The sequence below is a fragment of the Cyrtonyx montezumae genome, unplaced genomic scaffold (genome assembly GCF_038088225.1).
Source record: "Cyrtonyx montezumae isolate F1298 unplaced genomic scaffold, pur_monq_1.0 scaffold_2, whole genome shotgun sequence".
Classification (NCBI taxonomy): Eukaryota; Metazoa; Chordata; class Aves; order Galliformes; family Odontophoridae; genus Cyrtonyx; species Cyrtonyx montezumae.
The window spans coordinates 33,188,403-33,210,938 of record NW_027071936.1 but is presented as its reverse complement, the minus strand read 5'-3'; the positions used below and the strand labels follow the sequence as shown (position 1 = coordinate 33,210,938).

Below are 22,536 nucleotides of genomic sequence, written 5' to 3'. Positions count from 1 at the left end.
TGCTTTTCAGAAACACACTAATTCTAGATCAGTGCCTTTAATCTGTTACTCTTGCACCAGCAGTAATTAGTGTTCTGAATATTCTCTCAGTATATACTCTCAGCAAGGAAAGAAAGATTCATTAGAAGAGTGAGATAAATTACAGAAACAAAATAAGCATCGAGCACATTAAAATAGGTTAAACTTAGGAGAGCTATACCTCAATCACTAAATTTCAAAATATTTTGAAACTGATGGAAAGGAATATTTCACGTATTAGTAATAATTGTAGAATCCACCAAACAAACTGCACAAAAAATATTTCTATTATAAATCAAGTTAAAAAAAAAGAACAGAAAAAATGTTTCGTATTGAATGTTTTGTTTTGTTTTGTTTGTTTGTTTGTTTTATAGGCACTCTTAATGCCCAGTTAGGAAGTAACCCGAGGGAAAAAAATTCTAACTGTCAGTAAATATAGGTAGAAGTAAAATGAAACTGCAAAATACGTTAATGACAACAGCAGCAAGGCTACAGCACCACTGCTTTTGTTGCATGGTTGTTGTAGGCTGTACGGGCGGGCTGTCATTGGGAACAGTCAGTGATCATACACACCATATGTGCAGCAGCTTAGTGAGCTGGCAGCACTATCTACAAACTTCCTCACGGTTAGCAATGCTAGTAGGAGCCCAAGTTATGTTAATTTTAATTACAACTGAATGAAGACTGAAAAAAAATCACATTTGTTCACTAAACTCCTCAAATTTCTGTTCTGGCTCTATATGAAAAGCCTTGCACGCACTTCTCAGGGAATTTATTTGTGCAGCAACAGAAAGCAGTGGGAATGCCACATGTGTTTGCAGAGGTGCTCACACGCTGCAGGTAAATGTGGTTGTCCTGGGAGCAGCCTGTGGATTTTGTGGTATGCAAAGAGACTTAGTGACAAAAAATACATGCAAGGGACAGTGCAAGTGATGAAAAGCAAAGCTTTGAATTGACAGGGAGAATTCATGAGCTGTTCATCATATGAAGCTTCTTTATCTGAACCATCTGGTGGGTGATCCATTGCAGTAAGAAAACCCAGGTATCTGTTCACAGGTTGTTACAAACAGACAAACAAACAAGGGTTGCATTTCAGCATTGCCTTCCAGATTTTAAACAGCTATAAAGTTTATAGCTATAGTTCTATAAAGAACCATTCTAACTAAACTGCTGAGTTAGATAAGCACTGGGCTATACAGGTAACAGTCTGCAGCTCTTTGACCTCTCTGGGATGCAGCAACGATATCTGACCTGTTGGTACACTTACATCACACAGAAACCAGAGGAGGGAGAGAGACAGGGGATGGGGTCTTACCTTGGCTGAGCTGCAGCTGCTCCCCGCAGCCAGCAGCCCCAGCTTGGGCACAGGCATGCACCTCCTTGCTGCTCCTGTGCTGCTTCCAGTGCAAGGAGGAAGGGAGAGTGCTTCAGAGCAGTATGTTCTGAAACCCTGCTGTGCTTTGCCTTGATAACTGTATGCTGACGATTATGTGTGTTTCATTCAGTTTATGTTCCATATAGTAGTCAGTTGGGATTTGAAAAGAACGAAGGATGGAGAAGCCACTGATTTCCATTCTTTCTTCTTATTTTACACACATTTTCAATAACATATTTTAAAGTGGCTCGTAACAGAGACTGTCAAATTTTGAAGGCATTTATTTCCATTTTCTGTTGAAATCTAAAAGGTTAGGAGAAAAGAATTTTCCTTCGGGAGGGAGAAACTGAGAGCTAAGCTGAGACGCTTAAATTGAGCAGTATGGAAACACACAAACACTTTCTACATTGGCTATATAATAAACCTGGGCACCTCCTTGAGGAAGACTGTAAAGGCATGAAATGAAAGCATGGTATGAATGTGAAGTACCTCGGATTCTTCCCTTTCCTGCAAATTTAAGCATCTTCTCTTGATCAAATCTACCCTGCTGATTATCTTTGCCTTTTTACACAGAAAATTAGGCTGGAATTTGACTCAACTGGTTCAAAAAAAAAGTGTGTGTGTTCTTCTGATATAACTGCAGAACATCAGATGCAGCGGAAAAAGCACTTTTATGAACAAACATTCTTTTGAAGTGCACCTGCACCGATTTCTGTCACTGCTGAGGTTGTTTACTGACAGGAAAGAGCTTCCTTTTGTTTAAGAAATACGGATATGATGACAAATCTTTTTGTGTGTATGATGTATAAAGAAACTTACAGTATAATTAGCCCGTGTGAGGAGAAAATGAAGCACACCTCTTTTCTCTTGATTTGTTTAGAAATGGGACCTAGATTTTTTTATTAGCCTTTCCTTGAGTAGAAACTCATCTTAGGTATGAGATCTCAGCATCTGATATAGAAAGACTTTGTTTCTGCAGGGGTTTGTGGAAAGCTGCCAAAGAACTAAGTTTTACAGAGCATAGTGCAGAGCATCAGCACAATTGCTTTGAGTTCATGTACTTTCTTCCTGTCAAGGCTTGCCCCTCATCATCAACTCTGGGCTGAGCACCATAAAAGCCGTTTTCTTTCAAGAAGAGTGAGAACCCTGAAATCTCACTCCATCGGGTGATTGATGAAGGTCACAATAGGGGAATGGCACTCCAAGGATCAGGGACCAAGCCATTGGGCAACACATTCTGCTCCTGACAAAACTTGCCCGTATAGACTGGTGGTTACTAACACTGAGATTGCATGCTCCTGTGGCAGGTATCTCTAACCTAACATATGCTCTGAATGTAATGAAAATGTTTCAATTGCAAATGCAAGCATTGCTGCAAAAAATGTGCAGATTTGCCCAGAATCCCACTCTTCTGCAGTATGTTAGGAAGCAGGGGCAGTCCCAGTCTTTGGGACTTTCTCTAACAAAGGAGGAAGAAGCAGGCAGAAATTCTGCAACAGAACTGCCTAAATTTTATATAGCGTTGTTATAGATCTTGTTATGAGATAGCATGGTTTAGGCAATTAACAGCAGAGCTTGAGACCTGACATAACCAAAGTGGAAGTGTACATACAAATGTTGATTTTCTTTTAAAATCCTATATCAATATATCAGGGAAAAAATAGGTAGTAGCTCTACTACAAGGTTATTTTACACTGTTTGGAGAACATGTGGACCTGCAACTGTATTTCTTTTCTTGTCTCTACCCCATATTTATTACTTGGCCACTTTGTGACAGCACTGGTAATGCTCAGTTTGATTTTCCTTTTTTGTTATAGAGTTGACTGCTGTTAAAAAATAGGGTTTTGACATAGTACTGCTACTTTTCCTATTCTTGGTTGATTCCCAGGGGTTTAATTCACTGATTTTCAGAAACCTTCTTGATTGGTTTAGCTGTATTAACATCAAAGTGTGCAATGTTCAGGACAAAACTGGACTGAGTATTGTAAAAGAAACGTCTCCTATTTTTAAGAAAAAAATTGAGTATATGAATATGATGAGAAATGGTAACATCTCAGCTGGAAGTATCACAGCACAGAGGCAGAAAGAATGTCTCAAAAGTCAGCTTGTTCAGAAATTGAACTGGATAAATTTCATGATAGAGCTCAAATGTTCAGAGTAAAGGGGGGAATTCTATTTGGAGTCATAAGTTCTATGAAACTTGAGCTATGACTGATGTAGGGTACGTAAGAAACTTTAAGGTCTCGTGTTGCATGTGATGTTTTAAAACAAAGTTTTGTATCCATCTGATAGCTTGCACACTTGGAAGGTGCTATGCCAAGATATCTGAAGTTTGAGAATCCAACTTGTGCTGTATCTGCAGGCCTAAAATGATACTGAAAATAGATCTCCAGTCTTTTGCAGGGCACGTATCATCACAGAAAAAGATATGTAGACTTACAATTTCCTAACAAAAAGAATGACTGGCAGATGTGTCACGTCAGTTCTATTGTAAGATACAGCAGTCTATTACAGGTTCAAAAAGTTCCTTTCCTAACCTTTGATTCCACCAGCATCTCCTTGTGGTTTACTCCAAACCATTATTTCCAATCTGTTGGGCTCTTGAATCAGCAGCATTTTATTGTAATTTTTAAGAGACATCGGTCTTTTTGCTGCTTGAATGTGAGAGTGACTCCACCAAATGGGAAACAGTCAGCAAACAGAAGGCTGGGCACCAGCTGCAGAAGTGAAGGGGATGGTAGTCCAGGGTTGGCAGCACCATGTATTGGTTGTCTGAACCATTTTGCAAAAGCGGGTTTGCACTCCAATCTTCCCTTCCCTAGCATTCAAGGAGAAAAAGTGATACTATTATAATATAATATAAAATAATATATATATGATGATGATATGAGGTTTGGCATGATATATAAAAACAGCTAGGCTGAGATGAGTTCAAGGCCCATCTTGCTATAGTCTGACAGTGACAAGAAGGGATGCTTTAGGAAGAATGAAGGAAACATGAAGTAACAGACAAGAATACATCCATGACCCCAGCTCTTGCTGCTTATACTCATTTAGAGCCAGAAGGGGTGTAATTTGTAATCAGTAGTCTCTGTTGCATTATTTTCTGTAAAACTGTTCTGTTTTTGCTGTGTGTATGGTTTCATCTTTCTTGGAATCTGGTAGCCAAGAGGTCCATGTCATAATTACAAGTTCATTTGCTGAAGAACCTGTTACTTGTTGTGACCCTGCCTCCTGCTGCTCCATCTGAGGTTACCTTCTTGTTCTAGCAGAAAGACTAAGCAACCATCAGGCCCTTTTAGTACTATTTTATCCCCCCCGTACATATTTTTTCCAGCCCAAGTATCCATCCTTTTTAACTGTTCCACAGATGGAAACCATTCCATATCTTTGATCTTCTTTCTCTGAACATTTTCCAATTCTGCTGTTGTATCTTGGGGAGGGAAGGAAGCATGTGGGATGAATGAGAAGAATGAGGACTGACCAAAGCAGCAGCACTCAAAATATGCAGGGGGTTACAGCAATGTAATAATGACAGTCTCTGCTGTGTTGTGTACCCTTTTGAAATAATTCTTAATTATTGTTATTCTTCATTGTCTTGAACACAGAGCTGATACCTTTATTTATCTATAGTAGTTCCAGAACCTCACTCCCATGCTTGCTAATTAGCCTAATCCCCATCTTTTAATGTGTCAATTTGTGAAAGGCTGCTACCATCTTATTTCCTGTGCTCTGCCTCATGAAGTCTTCTGCTGCACCACCTGTGGTACAAGGGCACGTATGAGCTTGTGGTGTGAAGATCAGTACCTACCACTGCACCTGTAGCCACTGCAGAAGGCACGAACTGATGCCAGGTCTCTGTCAAATGGTAGATCATTATTCCTGCTGCCATATTCATGATCTGGTGTTTATTTTCTGAAAGCCTCTATTTGGATGCTTGTAATTGAAGCTTTCAACCCAGCTACTGTTATTTAGATACTGACAAATTTAGCTTCAGTAGTGAGCTGAACTAAGGTCCCAACAATAAGTGGTATGGGTTCCAGGTTTTGTGAGAAGCCTGCACCCATCTCCTCCCATCCCTTGCTCCTGCCATATGTTGGCAGCTCAGTGTCTGGGGCTTGGCTCCTTCCTTGGCATAGAGCTGTAGTGTCTGCTGATGTCTCTCAGGCTCTGTCTCTTTATCTTGGCTGGACAGTTGTCTCAAATAATTGTAGGCAAAACAGAATGTTCCGATGAAATCATTCCCTGCATAAATTAACGGGGAGTGAGAGGATTTTTGCAGCCCTACTGCCATACACTGTTACAGCATTCAGAACCACAGCTTCATTTAGAGCTCTACACTGCAATCTGCAAACTAGTAAAACTATTCTGCTGATAATAAATTACTGCAGTTCACTTCCAACTTACGCCGTTTTAATTCTCTTTTGAATGATTCTTCTGCTCCAAACAATAGTTCGCTCCCCTGAACTTGTTAGAAGGTTATTTATTTATTTATTTATTTATTTTGTAGTTTGCTAATTATAAACTGGGCCAAAGGTTTTCTGGGAGGTGGTTTTTTGTTGTCTTTTTTTTTTTTTTTTTAAGATACAAATCATTGTCTAGCACCTACCACTCCTGTATTGGAATCACTGACATTTAGGAGTTATATTTCTGTATATAAAGCATTTCGATGAAGTGGGCCACATTGAAATGATAAACCACCTAATTAGGGTGCTCCATTGCATCTCTTTTTATGGCTCCCTAGTCTGCAGTATTTTTATGAATCGTTCATGCTGTGGTGTACATATTAGCATGCTTCCGCTACCTAAATGGCATAATTAGTTGCATTTTTATCTTGAAGGTTCAATTAAAAAGTAACCTAGTAGGAGGCAGGATTCCCAATTACTGAGTGTAGGAAGGACAGCTCTCACTGTCTTTCATCTCAAAAGTAATTTGGTCTCTTCTGTTTCCTAAATAAAATGTAACTTTTCATCCCTGTGGAGGTAGGAGAGGTCATAGAGGCCTGTGGAGACTGTATATAGTGATGTATATATTTTACCCCCCCCCCCAAAAAAATATAATTTTTAGTAACAGTACCCTCTGTTGTGATTAGAGAAGATGAAAAAATAAATTAACGTGATCACTGTTAAATGTAATTAAAAAAAATTACCTTTTCTATTTCAGGTTCATTAATCAAGCCTTAACAAGCACTTTAAAGTAAAATTAATTTACATTTAGTTTGTTGCAAGTGTATTGCTTTGGAAGCCTGTAAACAGGTACCTCCACTCTCAGAAAATGTCAGAACTTGATGATAGATTAAAATCTAATTCGGTATTCATAACATAGAAACTCCTGAAACTCCAGGTGTAATTTCCCATATTGAGAACAGTATGAATAGTTTATTAGCAGTCTGCTTTTCTTCTAGTGAAGTATTCACAATAGTTACTGTAAAATCGAGATTTCTAAGTTAGAATATTTTCCACTAATGCTTGTAAATGAATTACCCTAAAGAAAGAGAAGAAATCAGAGCAGCAGCTGTTACTCAGAGGATGGGGAGAGTGTTAGAGGACTTGGTCTTGCATTCATGGGAGTGTCCCCACATTAGCAGCTGATAACAGCCAGGTCATTGCTCGCTCAGGAGGCATCCTGAAGGCAATGAGTCCATGAAGGAATGAGCAGGCTGAGCAATGACCTCATGTTCAGACCTATCAAGTGTGCCTGCCTCCAGAGAGATGCAGAGTTCCTCTCTCCCACAGTCAGCTTTGGCCCAGCCCAGCAGATATCTCAGAGAGGGAGGTCCAGAGTCATCTGCAGGGCCACGGAAAGCAGTGGGATTTCCCACAGAAACAGATATCTGCAATGAGGGAAGCACAATCATTTTGCTGTCATAGTCGATGGACAGTTATTTTATGCCCATGCTTTTTGAATGTATGCATAAGATGCATGCTGCACAGTATTTGGGAAGTAGAATTTTAAATAATACTGATCTAATTCCTTTGAATTCAGTGAAAATTTGGCTATAATGCTAAATGTAAATTTCGATCCTTTTTGCATTAAATGTGTTCTCATATGTCAGGCAGGTCACATCCAGAGCGAATTCTGAAAGCCTTGTGACTGCACCTTATGCCCAACAGGCTGGACTTCCCATAGATGCAGATGCACTAAGCTCTGTTACTTGTGGGGGTTTATCCAGAAAGCGTCTACATTATGGTCAGGATGGACACAAAACATCAGTACTTTTCTGCAGTGCTGTCTGCAATCCAATATGCTGCCACAGGTGAAGTTTTGCAACGAAGATTATGAAATAGTTTTGAGGAGTTGCTTGGGAAGTCTTTAGAAAGGCAAATGAAGCAAATCCCTTTAAGTGAAGAGATGAAGGCAGACGTGAAATGTGAAACACTTCCTTCTGACATATGCAAAATGCAGAAACACTGCATTCTCTCTTCCTGAAAAAAGAAAAGTTCTTATTTTTTCATTAAAAAGACATTTTTATGTAAAAAAATGTTGGATACAATAGGAATAAGCATCTCAGTTAAGTTTGAAGAGAGTAAGACAAGACAAAACAAAACTGGAAGAAATAAAAAGTTTTTAATTTGTATATATTTCTTCTCTTCAATATGACTTAGGTCCATCATACAGAATTGTTTTTCCAGACTTATGTTTTTTTTTTCCTTCCAGGGAGATGCAAAGGCAAAATCTTATCTTTTTGCTCTTTTAATTTGACACATTAGGCAGTCATCAGCTGCCCAGCAGTCACTGGTGTTTGTCCCATGCACGTCTCTCATACCCAGGTTCCTCCCTGTGAAGAGCATTTGCAGGATTTCTGACAAAAATGCTGTTGTTAAGGAGCCCTGTTATTACAAGAACAAAAGTATGTGTGTATCTACAACTTTTACAAAAAAATATTTTAATTAAATATTAGTCTATGTCCATGTGATTGTTATTTTCATGAAAGAAAATCCAGGACCACCCAGCCTTTTTTTCTCTTCAACACTGGTTTGAGTGTGTGTATAGAACAGTTCCTGGGCCTCTTTCCAAATCATATAAACTTTTTCCTTAAAAGATCTTAAAATGGGCATAATTTAAGATCACAAGGTATTTTCCCCATTAAAATGTTCCCAAGATTAGATCACAGCCTGGCTAGATAAACAGAATCTAATTTGTTGGCTCTTTTCACGAGGAATTCATTACAGTCAGGTTTCAGAGTGGGATACAGTTCACTGGCAAGAGTGACAGATTTCAAGCACGGTTCTGAGCCTGCACAGTGTCTGTAGAGATTTTATGGGATTTGAAATGAATTTAATGGAGTTGCATGCCCCCGTTAATGTGAGAAGATAAAATAAGGCAGGAAGCTTTGTGGACGAGATGCTCATGACATCCCCTTCACTCCTGCCTCTGCCCTTGGAATCCACACCCATGCAGTTACTTGTGGTTTGCCGCTGAGGAAGCACCACCCTGCTCTTCCCTTGCACCACAGACTTCATCATAAGAGCTCTGAATGTGCGAGCTGAAGTGAGTCAGTTTTTGACATGCTTCAGTGTCAAGGTTCAATGGCTTAAATAGAGTTACATAACAGTGGCAATGAAACGCATGACTATTGACTAAATAACAGTGATCTTTATTTTGTGGCAGCTGATAAAACTGCTAACTACCCACTCACAGAAATACTTAGAAAAGCTGTAACACAAGAGCCATATGTGGCAGTGACTGAGCAGACGCATGGTAAGTATAGGGTGGGAAATTCTGATCACAGTAGGCATGTTGTAACAATTTCTCTTGGGGACATAAATTGCTGTCTAGGATTAAAAACGTAGAAATCTAGATTCTATGACTGCTCTCATACCTGCAGAGACAGTCTGGTAATGCAGATAACTAGAACTTAGTGCAATGTGTTCCTGCCATGACTGGTGTACCACTCACCACTAGGATATCCCAAAACAATGGTGTGCAGCCCAGATAGCAAACATCCCAGTTAGCAAAAAGAGAGAAACACTCAGATAGGTCCAGAAAGCTGCACCTTTAGCATGAAGATTTAAGCTGTGGCTTAAGTCCACATAATTTATTCCTTCTGCAGTGAGAAAATACCTTTAAGTATATAATCCAAATGTGAGTTGTGGTCACTTAAAAGAGGACTGTACTTGGACAACAACAAAACAAAACAGCAGCATCTACTTTTTTTTTTTTTTTTTAACTGGAACCCAGCTGACCTCATTTCACCGCTTTTGTATTTTCTAATGTTTTGCATTTGCATCTATGAATAAGGTAATACAATATGTGACACAAAATATCAGCCTAAGGCATAACAATAAAATGAAAGCTGGCAAACCACAAAGGTAGAGGGAGAGAACAAGATCATGTCAAGACTTCAGGGGAAAAAGAGAGATCTGTCTATGTTTCCCTTCATTTACTCTAATAAAGTCTCAAGCACAGTGAAGGGACATGCTCTTGAGGAGCTCTGCAACACCTATAAAAATTGTAGAGGCAATCGAAAGAATTTCAAAGTAAGGTACACAGAAACAGTGGAAAATGTGATTATGCTGCAGCAGAAGGCATGCCAATATGGACCAGTGCGATTACAGCAGAGCCTCTTCATCATCAGTACAATATTCTGAGTTTTATCTCTAAAGACAAGCAGCTCCAATGAAGCATGCTTTCAGAGAGAGGCTCTTTTTTAAATTCTTCCCTCCCAGGGCAGAGAAAAAATCCTCTCCTTCTGTAAAGATATCTTCTGCCTTCTGAGTTGCATCTTTCCAGACAACTTTTCAAACAGTCTCAAAGCAACAAAACAGATCTACTGAAGATTTGTTATGTTGCTTTGAGACTGTTTGAAAACCACACCATATCAAAAGGTAACATAATATATAATATACAATATATGATATATAACATAGTGTATATCATGTAATATATACACTATTTAATATATATATATGATATGTAATTTATATATTATATATATTGTGAGGGTTTGTTTATATTATGAAAGTGCAGAAAGCATATTGTACAGAAAAAAAAATGTCTGTTTTCTATTCTGATGATGAAAAATAAGACCTGTTTTCCTGGCTTGCTGTATGGACAATTTATTTCTAATACTACACATTCAATTTTGGTCCCTAAAAGAAACATCTTCCTTCCCTGCCCACCCTCCTCAGCTCAGCAGGCCTTTTGGGATTACATAATTACCTCGATATCAAAAATACTTTCCTTTGGTGAGTTCTGAGACTTATCTAAGGTGCATTGGAGAAGAATGGAGAAAATGTACTCATAATGGATTTTGATGGGAAGCCAGTAGCTGATTTATGAAGTCGCTGAATAGAAATGACTGAAGTGGCATGTCTAGGTACTCAGGCTTTTGCTCCAGCTTTTAAAAAATGATTTTACCTATCATTCTGAATTGCTCACAAACTAGGAAAAATCATTTAATTCATCACTGACTGATGGTGTCTGTTGTAAACATGCTGTCATTGCATTTATCTGTAACATTTAATGGAAATCTCACAAAACATAAGTCCTTGGTAAGAAGAAAGAACAGAATAGGAATTCAGAGTGCTGAAGGTTAGTTTACAAATAGCTCACCATATAGGAAAGTGAGAATACTTTTCCTGAATATAAAGACATTTGAAAAGTAACTCATTAATATACTATAGCTATTAGTTAATGTTTAACAAGTCAGCTGAGGTGTGCTTCTATGCTGAGTGGCATTTCATAGCAACAGCACTTGAAATATTTACTTACGTATTGTTAACAATGAAATACCCAAGATCTCATCTGCATTTCCCTGTTAAACAAAACATACTTGTGTGCAGATTTAAATGGGATGTGTTTCCCTTTGTGAGCTACCAGAGACTTCAGTTACATTGACGTAGAGCAGCTTACCCTCATGGCAGAATGAAATTTATGATTTGCCCATATGTTCTTTAATAAAGCTTTCATATGACCTATTTCATATGCTCTTTGCTTTCTATTTCATAATCCCAAAGAATTCGTGAAAGAATTGCTGGTTGGAAGCTGGCTTTCCTCCCGAAGAGGTATGCTCTTTGCAGAACATGTGCCTGAACCCATGCAGGAATGTGGGCTCTAATTTCTAAATATGGGTATTCAGGTACAAACCATCAAAATACGAGGGGGCTAATTTAATATTATAAAGGTTTGCAATGTCTTTGAAGTGAAGCTATTAAACTTTGACATCACAGAGCTTTTTAGTGCAAGGCTCTGATTCTCAGCTGTGTAGCTGAAAAGTTAATAGTATGTCAGTGGTGTAAATCAAATGAGTACAGGTGCAACGAAAATGGCATCCAGTGAGCAGGCACACATCCCACTTTTGTCCTCCCTGGCAAAGAGGAGGCTGCAGAACACCAGGGCTGCCCCATCACATGCAGCGTCTCCCTGCTGTGAGGCGAGGGCACCATCTACGGGTGAGACCGTTGTCCAGTCCGTCTGCCACAATTCCTCCTTCCAAATAAAGATTTTGAACACACAAAAGCATTGCTGCAGCTGTGGTTCCATCTGCTCGCCAGCTCTGCCAGTCTGTCTGCTCAGGCTCTGCGTTCCTCTGTGCTTTCCTGTCATTCAGCTGAGGACATCCAGAGCGATGTACATCGACGTTTCAGGCCACTCACCTCAGTCCCTCTCTCCACCTTTCCCTGGACTGACAAGCTGCACTGCTCCAGGTGCTGTCCCATGCTTGCTTCCCCCATGTCATCAGCCCCCTGCTCTGGTTTGTCACAGCAGTTCCTCCTACCAGAAGCATTCGTGGGTACAGCTTCAAATCCAGCAGTTATCCATATATCCATGTTCATTCTGTATCTCATAAGCTTCTCCCAGTTCAGTACAATAATCCTTTTGTATTTTCTAAGGAGAGTTTCTTTCACTACAGCATTATCACAAACCTCCCCAGCTGTGTGATGCAGTAAGTATACAGTGACAAAATACCTGTTTCTTGTTGTTTTCTGGGGGGAAAGGGGATGGATGGCTCTAATTCTGGATCCTCCCTCCTTTCTTGTCCTTGTGGTGTTTCCTATTCCAAGCTTTGACTCCATGATCAACATAATCTCACCATACACAGGACCAGCAGGACACAGTTGCTCTCATTCAACTTGTAGAGGGCACAGAGGGTGTTTATACCCGCACTGTCCCAGCCTGGTGCTGGAAATTCACACTCACGAGAAATTATTCTCCTTTCTCAATTTAGCTGGAAATAATACTCCAAGGGTTTATATGTGAGGGCATAGCTTCCCTGAGACAGACAGAAAAGTAAGAAAAGCAGAGGTACCCCTGCCAGCTGGTGGCAGGACTACCTGTGCTCCTTCAGGGCGTTGCGGAGGGATATGTGGTTAGCAGACAAAGCAGGTGCATGCTGAAACCCAGTGACTGCAAACAGAAAGTGAGATGCAAGATTCAAATCTATGAGTAGTTACATGGTAGAGAAGTCTCTAAAAGCTCAACTGACATTTGAAGGATTTCTTTTATATAAATTTATTGGTAATGATGCAGAGCTCCCAAGCCTTTCCCAGGCTGGAGATGAAGCTGAGCAGCACGTATGGTGTTCACACTCACCATGTGCTGCTGGGGAAAGCTGCTTTTCAAGATGGGGCTCTTCAACATCGTGCTAGGCCTACTGTCTCGAGAAATACTATTTTGGGTCAAGTTACATTCATGTTATGCAGAAACACTGATAATGGACTGATTCAGTAGCAGTGGAGGATGGTGAAGGGGTCAACAGATCTGGTACAAGTTGCTCTTGTAATCTCTCATGTAATCTCACATGAAAAATCAGCAGGAGCAGCGTGAAGGTGAAGGCACACGAGGCAGAGCCATCTCTCACAAGAAAAGCTCTTGTTCCTGAGTCTCGTCCTGCTTCTGCAACCTCAGTGGTCTGTATATAACTTATGCATGTATATATATATTCCCAGGCAGTCCTTGTGACCCTCGAGCTGAGGCAGCTTTTGATTCAGTCAGTGCTGGGTGTTGCCGTGTTGAATTTAACGCCGCCGTCAGTTTTGCTAAGGATTCCCATCCCGCACGCGCGACGCTTCCCCGCCCATTTATGCCCTTGCTCTTCCGGTTCGTTCCTCGGGTGAGCCCGGCGGAGCGGCGCGTGCGCGGCCCGCCCCCTTCCCTCCCGTCCTCTGCCTCGCGCGGCGCGTGCGCAGCAGCGCCACTGGCGGCAAGATGGCGGAGGCCGAGTGAGTGCGGGGCGGCCGGGGAGCGTGGATCTGCTACCATCGGCCGGGAGCGGGCGGCTGTGGGGCTGGGGAGGGCGGTGCGGTGCGGTGCGGTGCGGTGCGGTGCGGTGCGGTGCGGTGCGGTGCGGTGCGGTGCGGTGCGACGGGCTCTGAGCGTGCTTGGCTTTTCCCGTCCGCAGGCAGAAGCGGCGGATCCCGTTGGTGCCGGAGAACTTGCTGAAGAGGAGGAAGGCGTACCAGGCCATCAAGGCCACCCAGGCCAAGCAGGCGCTGCTCAACAAGCGCAAGGTGCGGGGCGGGGCGCAGCGCTGTCCGCATTTGCCTTTAAGAACTCTTTAGTGGAAGAACTGGGGAACTGCTTTGCTCTGGCAGCCTTGGGCAGGGCTTGCTTTGGAATTGGCATAGGGCTTGCTGAGGGACTTGTGCCTGTGGGGTTCGTGGCACCACGTTAAAACTTCTTCCATTCTTTGTTGCGTACTGTGGGTATGTTTGTAAGCACGCAGATGGCTGCGGTTTTCCCCGGCTGAAAGGTTTTCCCTGGCTACCACTTCCCTGAGTAGTAGCGCTCAGTAGCCACTTCTGAGATTCTCCTTAGTAAAAATGAGCTAATGGTGGGAGTTAGTCAAGTCTCTGCTTGCTTGGAAATTGTGGCCCAACTTCACAAGTGGTTTCCAGTGTGCAAGACAACTGAAGATTATAATCTTTAGTTCAAGAGCTGCCTACTGTTTTAGCTGGCTGTGTATCTGAAGTGCTGTTGCCATGTACCTTCCTCTCACGTGTGGAAGCAGTGTGATGTAGGGTGTACTTGATTGTGAACTGAGCACAGGCAGGTAAACTTTTTTGGAAAAAAAAAATAAAAGCTTACAATTTATTCCCATAATTCTGAAAAGATTTTTTTCAAGTGAGCTGGATGCTCTGTATTTAAATTAATAACAGTATTGAATTCACTTCTTTTTTTTGAATGTGTGTTTTTGTAAAAAAGGAATTAAAACCAAGTTATTTTCTTTTGGATGGTTATTTTCAGTTGTGGTAGACTATCAGGTTACATCTTTTTTATGATGTGTTGCTTCTGGCTTTCCCTGAATGGACCGAGCATTGTGTGAGTGGTTGTGTCCATTTGATTTCTCCAGTCCCTGGAAGCCTCTTGGGTCTTGCTTTGGGTCTTTCTGAACTTATTTCCTTCTATGGAAAACCTCCTAGTTCTCTCACTGCTTAAAAGTCTGCAAGTTTGTATGTTGTCCCTGAGTTCTGTCTCTCTGAGGCTTGGATTTTCAAATTTACCTTATTACGGTCTCCAAAGATAAAAGAGCGTAGTGCTGAATTCCATCTGAGCTTTGAGATGCCAGCTTCTAGGGTTGCCGATCGTTTCTTGTCCTTTTGACTTTAGCTCCAGAAGGGGAAACAGATCCAGTTTAAGCGCCTTGAGACTTTTGTTCGAGATTCGTGGCGCAAACGCCGTGACGATGTCCGGCTGAGGCGCATGGAGCAGCGGCCTGGGCAGGTGGCTGTACCTGAGGAGCACAAACTGGCCTTCGTTGTGCGGATTACAGAGTAAGAAAGCTTGTCACTATTTTCTGTTACTGCTGTTATCTGTAAATGTCACATCCCTTCTAAGCAGAGGAAGTGTGATCAAGCCACCTGTGTCCCTTTGCAGGTAAGCTGAGGCCATTTGGTACTGTATTAAAGAAGCGCGTTTACTGATAGAGTGTTCTTCTGTTTAAGGATTAAAGGAGTGAGTTTGAGGGTAAGAAGAGTGATCGAATTGTTGCAGCTGAGAAAAATTTTCAGTGGAACATTCGTTAAGCTGTCTCCTTTAACACTGAAGATGCTGCGGATTGTAGAACCTTATGTGGCCTGGGGGTAAGAACTACGAGTCACATGCTTTTGCAGCACTATGTTTGGAAGTATTGTGGCTTTCTAATCTGTAGCTAGCTTCTCCAGTAAGCAGACAAAAACTCACCGTCTTCATGCCTAAAACTTGTTACTATTCATCTTCATCATTCTGAAGCTACCTTGTTTGCTTTCTGACTTCAGTGCAAAGCAGTAGAGTGGGGCTCCCCACTGCATCATGTCTCTCTGCTGAGCAGTCTGATTTCTTGTTTTTGTGCAGGTATCCTAACCTGAAGTCTGTACGAGAGCTCATCCTGAAACGGGGCCAAGCAAAGATTAAACAAAAGAGGGTACCTCTGACAGACAACATGTTGATAGAGGAACATTTAGGTGAGGAATAAGATAAGAAAATGAAGTGAATTAAGGAAGGTGGTGAGAGATTGCAGTGTGTCCTTAGGCAGAAGAGGGGGAGAATAATTGCGCAAGACTTGTATATGGAGGACTGGTGGTTCTTGGATAGTGTGAAGGAATAGTTTCCCATCTCTTGTATGGGTGTTATGTGTATGTGCTATGTATGTCTTGTTCATTTTACTTTTTTTTTTTTCCTTTAGGGAAATACGGTATTATTTGCCTGGAAGACCTTATTCATGAAATCTACTCAGCTGGGAAGCATTTCAAAAGTGTCACAGACTTCTTGTGGCCTTTCCAGCTGTCAGTGGCCCGTCATGCTGCACATAATAAAGTGGGTTTCCTCAAGGAGATGGGTAAGCCTGGCTGCAGAGGTGAAGGAATCAACCAGCTTATACGTCAGCTGAACTAGACAGGTGAGGAATGTAACTTATAAATCCCTACTGTTTATCTAGCTTCATAAGGAATTTGTATTGCCATCAAAGATGAGAGTTTACAACCGTGACTCTCAGTCACAAGAAACTAGAGAAGATCACGGATTGCATTAGCTATCCATTCTAATGGACCTTGTAGAGGCTTGATTGCTGGGAGATTGTGTTCAAGTGACTGGCAATTGTTTTCTTTTCTGTTCTGCAGTCTGTGCACCTAATACACGGGGATTTATAACCTGCTCTTTTTTGTATGTAATTTTCATGGACCTGGGCTTTCTACAGTGATATACTACATCTCTGAACTGGTGCTACATTTAAAAAAAGAAAAGAAGAAAACGACGACAAAATCCACGTGACGAAGCTGTACTCTAGGCTGGTCCTTGAGAAAGAGAGATTTTATTTGGTGCAAAAAGAAATGACTTGAACTTCCTGGAGCAATCTGACCTGTTTTTAAGGTGTTGGATTTATTTTGTTTTGTTTTCAATACTTTTCACAGCTGGTACTGTACCAGTCAGCTCTTTATTTCACCTTTGGTATAAGGCATTCATTGTCATTTCCTGATTTAAATTTGTTATGAGGGAATAGTAGCCATTGCTTTGATCCAGTCCTCCCCAAGGGAAGTGCTTGAAATTGCACTTGTTGAAGGGCACCTACTTTTGGGTGTAAGTGGGCGGTGCAGTCAGCTGCTTAAGAACGTCACTGACAGGCAGAGGAAAGTACTAGGCTTATTCCTCTTACTGCAGCTAGATTATATTTTTATTTGTCTTACTGGTTTACATAACATCTCTCAAACAGTGCTAGAGTGGGACTGCTGTGTGGATGGATATTTCCTGATAGGAAAGCCCATTATTCACACTCTACAGCAGTATTACAGAATTAATAGTTTTAAAATAAACTCTTTTAAAATGATAGTATTGTACCACTCATGCTTTGACTGATACATAAGTGCTTAAGTACTATGTAACTCAGATGTGCCTGGGGGGAGTGCTGAATGTGGTTTAGGATACTGTAAATTGTTCTTTTGTTTTTTGTTGTTTTTTTTAATGGAGTTTCTTCAAATGGGCTATTGTTTGATATTAATTTGGAAAGCAGCATTGTGCCTAATCATTATGGGGACAGGTTCAGAGAGCTGGGGCTCTTCAGCCTGTAAAGGGAAGACTTGGAGTTGGGAACCTGAAAGCAGCCTTCTCATACCTGAAGGGGGCCTGCAAGAAAGCTGGAGAGGGACTTTTTTATGACGGCAGGTAGTGACAGGATGAGAGGAAATTGCTTTAAACTAGAAGAGGGGAGAATTAAATATTAGGAAGAAATTCTGTACTGGGAGGGTGGTGAGACACTGGAACAAGTTCCTCAGTGAGGTTATGAATACCCTCTCCCTGAAAGCATTTGAGGCCAGGCTGGCTGGGGCTTTGAGCAACCTGGTCTACAGGGAGGTGTCCCTGCCCACAGCAGGGGATTGGAAATAGATGGCCTTAAATGGTCCCTTCAAACCCAAACTATTCTGTGATTCTAATAAAGTAGTCATTAAACATTGAGTCTCCAACAAACAGTATTAGCCATGAGTAGGGACAAACTATAATTGATGAATGTAGGTTCAAGGATTTCATACTGACAAACATTTGATTTGTGACTGCTGCTGGTATGGAGTTCTAGCATCTAAAATACAAATCACCACATTCTCTGATTAGGAGAACTCTATACAGTTTTATTTCATAAAATAAGAATACAGACATAGAAAATGCTGGACAGACACTGAAGAAGACATAGACCAATGCAAGACTGCACCTTCTTGAGAACTGCAGTCTTATGTTCTTTAAAACACAAGGCTTCATCTGTTTGAGCCTTTTTCTGATCCATCAGCTGCTTTCACGGTAATAACATTAGAATTAGCCTCAGGATTAGGTATGGTAATGAAACCCAGACCTTGTGTGAAGAACAGGCATTACACTGTCATGAACACCTCAGTTAGAGCTCTTTGAACTGTCAGCTCAACCTAGTGAGCACCACATTATCAGGTACGCTAGGCCATTGTTCTGTACCATATTTCAGCAAGAGTAATGGTGTGTTCACAACATAGCTGCATTATAAACAGAAACTATACAAGAGGACAGGATATGTACAAGAAACAGTTCTACAGAAAAGAATCCTTTTTGTAAGCCACCGTACTGTTTACTTTGTGGATCGTGGTAGTGAAGGAACGAAGACGAACTTCTTCTGAATTGGCAATGAACTGTGGTCCTGACTCTTCCCACTTTTCTGGCACTACCAAATCTTTATCTGTGTAAATCAGCAAGTCAAAGGCACCTGTAAGCAAGTGGGAACAAGTTACCAGTACATATGCACGAAAGAGACTGTGAAGTTAAAATATATGGAGACATTCACCAGGGTTATCAGAAGTTACACTGACACTACTGAAGAAGAAATGGCAGTTAAAGAATGAAGATGAGCACTGGTTAGTATTCCTATAGTCACGTTATTAGTGTATCTGAGGAACTACAGTTTCATCAAGCCGGTTAAGTCACTTTGTTGGGGAAAAAAAAAAGCTTTAAGTATTTTTGGGGGAAATTACCACTAGTACCTTCAAATGAAGTTGCTCCAAGTTCTTGAATGAGAGAGCGAGAGCATGTTATTTACATTAGCAATGCTTTCCAGTCTGTTTTACAGGAAGCAGTGTGGGATGATTCTTAAGAGTACTTTATCTGATATGCCTCTTCTATAATGTACATTAATGAGAGACTGTCTCAGTCTAACAAAATCTTATTCTCTCAAATGCAATAGCATGCCATTTCAAGTACTAATAAAAACACAAAATAGTAGAAAAGATTTTCTGCAATAGAACACTAATTCAGGCTTTCTGAAAGAAGTGTGATTTCTTACAGAGAAGTTACGAATACTCACAGGCAGTTTCCAAGAGAGGCAGAAAAGTTACTGTGGCAGTGATTTGCCTGATAACTGATCGAATTTCATCCTGAATGGCTTTCTGAGATTTTTCTCGGGGTGCACTGGCAAAATAGAAAAATGGTTAAGAAAGCAACATTAACTACTATGCTGACAGCTTTCTTTAAGCACAGTTGTGCTAAACTGCTGTGGGTTCTGTGTTGCTGTATGGTTATGCAGAGTAGAGGCATTCTTTTAAGCCTCAGGTAAACGGGCATAGAAAATGACTAATCAGTTTCACTTTGTTTTTGTGAAACCTCACTTTTTTTTCTTAAGGATGTATTTTCTGTCTGGAGTGGGTGAGAGAGTTCTGGCAAAAAGCAGAAGAGCAGTAGTACAGGACTTTGTTTACCTGCAGATTACAAAACAGTTTAATCATGGAATCATTTGTGTTGGAAGGGATCTTTTAAAGGTTGCATAGTCAAACTCCCCTGCAATAGACAGGGACAGCTACAGCTCCATAAGGTTGCTCAAAGCCCTGTCCAGCTTGAGCTCCAGGGGCTCCAAAGATGGGGCATTACCACTTCTCTGGACAACCTGTGCCAGTGCAACAACAAAAAAAAGCCAACAACAAAAAACCTTACTTCCTCCTTATATCCAATCTAAACCTCCCCTATTCTAGTGTAACCCTTTCCCCTTGTCCTATCACAGCAGACACCACTGAAGAGACTGCCCCCTTCTTTTTTATAGTCCCCATTTGGATACGGAAAGGCAACTTGGGTCTCCCCAGAGCCTTTTCTTCTCCAGGCTGAGTAGCTTCAGCTCTCTCAGCCTGTCCTCATAGGAGAGGTGTTCCATCCCTTGGATCATTTTTGTGGCACTCCTCTGGACACACTCCAACAGGTCCGTGTTGCTCCTGTACTGAGATTGCTTAACACAGTAGTCCAGGCGAGATCTCACCAGCATATAACAGACTGCCTGGATCACCTCCCTTGTCCTGTGGACCATGCTTCTTTTGATGTGGCCAGGATATGGGTGGCTTTCTGGGCTGTGAGGGCATATTCCTGGCTCGCGTCCAGCTTGCCATGCACCAGTACTCCCAGGTCCTTTTCAGCAAGGCTATGCTCCATCCTTATGTCCCCCTGATAGCAGGGAGTACTGGACTCAGGCACAAAGACCTTGCTCTTGGATTTGTTGAATCTCATGAGGTCCACCAGGGCCCACTGCTTAGCCTGTTTAGGTCCCTCTGGATGGCATCCCAATCTCCTGGGCACATTAACAGCACCCACAGCTCTATTTGGTAAGGTGTGACAGCTTACTGAGGAGCTGCCTTAGCTGCCCCGAGGTAACAGTGCAGCACTGCCATACCTAGTCTTTCCCTTATGCCTCCCTGTGGGAGGAGCAGGCAGAGGAATGCTGTTGCTCACCTCTCGCCCTTGGCATTCTTGTCACACTCAATGTCAAACTGCCACCGCTCCAGCACCTCGTTGTTCTCAATGCTGGAGATGACCACCACCAGGCGCTGGACGGTGCATTTGTAGAGCCACTCTGGAACAGAGAACACAGCGTTTACTACAGGCCGCGAGGAATGGGCGGGGGGGGGAGGGGCGGGAAGGGGCGGCCGCACCTTTCATCTGCTCCACCACGTTGTTGAGGTAGTTCTTCAGCTCGGGGTCGGTGGTGACGAGCAGGGTGAGCCCGTACTTCTGGACGCGAGTGAAGGTCTCGGGGGGGTAGATGCCCCGCTGGTACAGGATGCTGTTGATGCCATAAGCTGTGCGCGCAAAGCGGGGGAGCCGTGTGTGAGCGGGCCACCCCTCCAGCCCCAGCGGCGGCCATGTCGTGCGCGAGAGAGGAACCGGCCTCCAGTCCGCCCTCCACCCACCCACCCACCCCACCCCCGTCCCCCCGCGCGCCCAGACGGCCCCGCAGCCCCTTACAGAAGAACTCGGCGACGATCTCGGCGCTGCCCCGCAGGGTGATGCCCTGCTGCTCGCGGCTGAGCTGCGCGGCCATAGAGGTGCCCGCCCGCCGCCCGCTTCAAATCGCGCCCCGCCCCTTCCGGCCGCCTCGGCGCGCAGGCGCACTGCCAGGCCGTCCCTCCTCCCGCTCGCCCGAGTACGCGGGCAGATGGGCAGGCGTGGTGCGCGTGCGCGTGCGCGGCCGTTAGCCGGCGCGACCTGAGGTGTGCTTTGATCGCGCGTCGCTTCACAGCCAAAACAACAACAAACAAACAAACAATCAAAACGAAACAAAAAAACGCTTTGCATTTTGCGAGTTTAACTTTTTTCATTCTCTTCAGGGAAATACGTTTCCCTTTTGCACTGTGCCACTACTCTCTTAAATCCCGGTGCATCCTGTAAATGTAATATAACGGTAAGAGCTGCGTTTTTTCTATACTTTCAGACTTCTTTGCAGCACAAAGCTCCTGGTATTTCCCTTCATCTTTCAACGTATTTTTTTTAAACTACCAATTTATTATTTTTAAAAAGTTTGATCTTTTTAGTCCATGAGATAACATATTTCTTTCTCTTAAACTTTATATATATATATATATATATTTTTATAGAGGACTGTTCATTTCACTATTCTTTTTTAAAATCTCACATAACAAGGTGTTCCTGTCCTCTGCCAATGATTCCCTTCCATGAAGGTTTAGTTACCTGACAATATGCTTGCTGTTTTTGCATTCCCCTATTATCTATTCTTCATTTCTTCATTTTTTTTTTTACAGATCCTGAGCTCCACGGTACCTGTTTTTGTTTTCATCACTTCATTCAGGTCAGTGGCACTCAGCTTTTCTGCCAGGTCAAGCCCAAATCCCCCAGCAAGCATCCAGGGAATGAGTGCTTCTCTGTCATGTATCTATGTCTGGAGTCATCACTTGACTTGTGTTATAACACAGCCACCAAGCTGCGATGGGGACACATGTACTGAAGTCCTTTTGTCATGTGCTGAACAGGCCTGCTCCATGTGCTGCTGGTGCCTGTAATTTGCATTTAGGGCATGTCCAGCTGCATGACAAGCAGGAGGCTGTGGGGTTCTCACTGCCATGGGTTAGGGAATTTGTGTGTCTGACAGCCTGCTTCCTGACAAACTCACAGGGACTCAGGAATGAAGATGACAGACTGAGTTATACATTCTGGCACATCATGAGTTGGCTATCCTTGCTTTAATTATCTCATTCTAAAGCCTTAATTTTCATGAGGAATGTGAAATCCCAGTTGCATTTAATTTGATTCTCTTATGATTCTTCAGTCGTTGCTCTATTTCTCAATTACATTTTGATGTTATTACAGTTTTTATTTTTTTTTTAATTCCCTTTTTGTGGAAGGAAATGTCCCCTGTTTGTTTTGGCTTTTCTGCAACATTTAGTGATTGCTTCCCCATGGCAATTGTTAATGAACCTGTGACACTCCAAATTACTGCTGCT

General features: G+C 42.2%; 2 protein-coding genes across 2 annotated transcripts; one reads left to right on the top strand and one right to left on the bottom strand.

The window, feature by feature from the left end:
- Positions 1–13,490: 13,490 nt before the first annotated feature.
- On the top strand, positions 13,491–17,135 carry RPL7L1 (ribosomal protein L7 like 1). Its single transcript, XM_065736809.1, has 7 exons — positions 13,491–13,557; positions 13,737–13,845; positions 14,945–15,108; positions 15,280–15,417; positions 15,668–15,777; positions 15,999–16,211; positions 16,432–17,135. The coding sequence occupies exons 1-6, from the start codon at positions 13,544–13,546 to the stop codon at positions 16,205–16,207; spliced, it is 744 nt and encodes a 247-aa protein (XP_065592881.1). The 5' UTR covers positions 13,491–13,543; the 3' UTR covers positions 16,208–16,211; positions 16,432–17,135.
- Positions 17,136–18,260: 1,125 nt separating this feature from the next.
- On the bottom strand, positions 18,261–21,154 carry MAD2L1 (mitotic arrest deficient 2 like 1). Its single transcript, XM_065736108.1, has 5 exons — positions 21,044–21,154; positions 20,731–20,877; positions 20,531–20,651; positions 19,125–19,228; positions 18,261–18,530 (listed from the first exon to the last, which is right to left on the bottom strand). The coding sequence occupies exons 1-5, from the start codon at positions 21,117–21,119 to the stop codon at positions 18,358–18,360; spliced, it is 621 nt and encodes a 206-aa protein (XP_065592180.1). The 5' UTR covers positions 21,120–21,154; the 3' UTR covers positions 18,261–18,357.
- Positions 21,155–22,536: the final 1,382 nt, after the last annotated feature.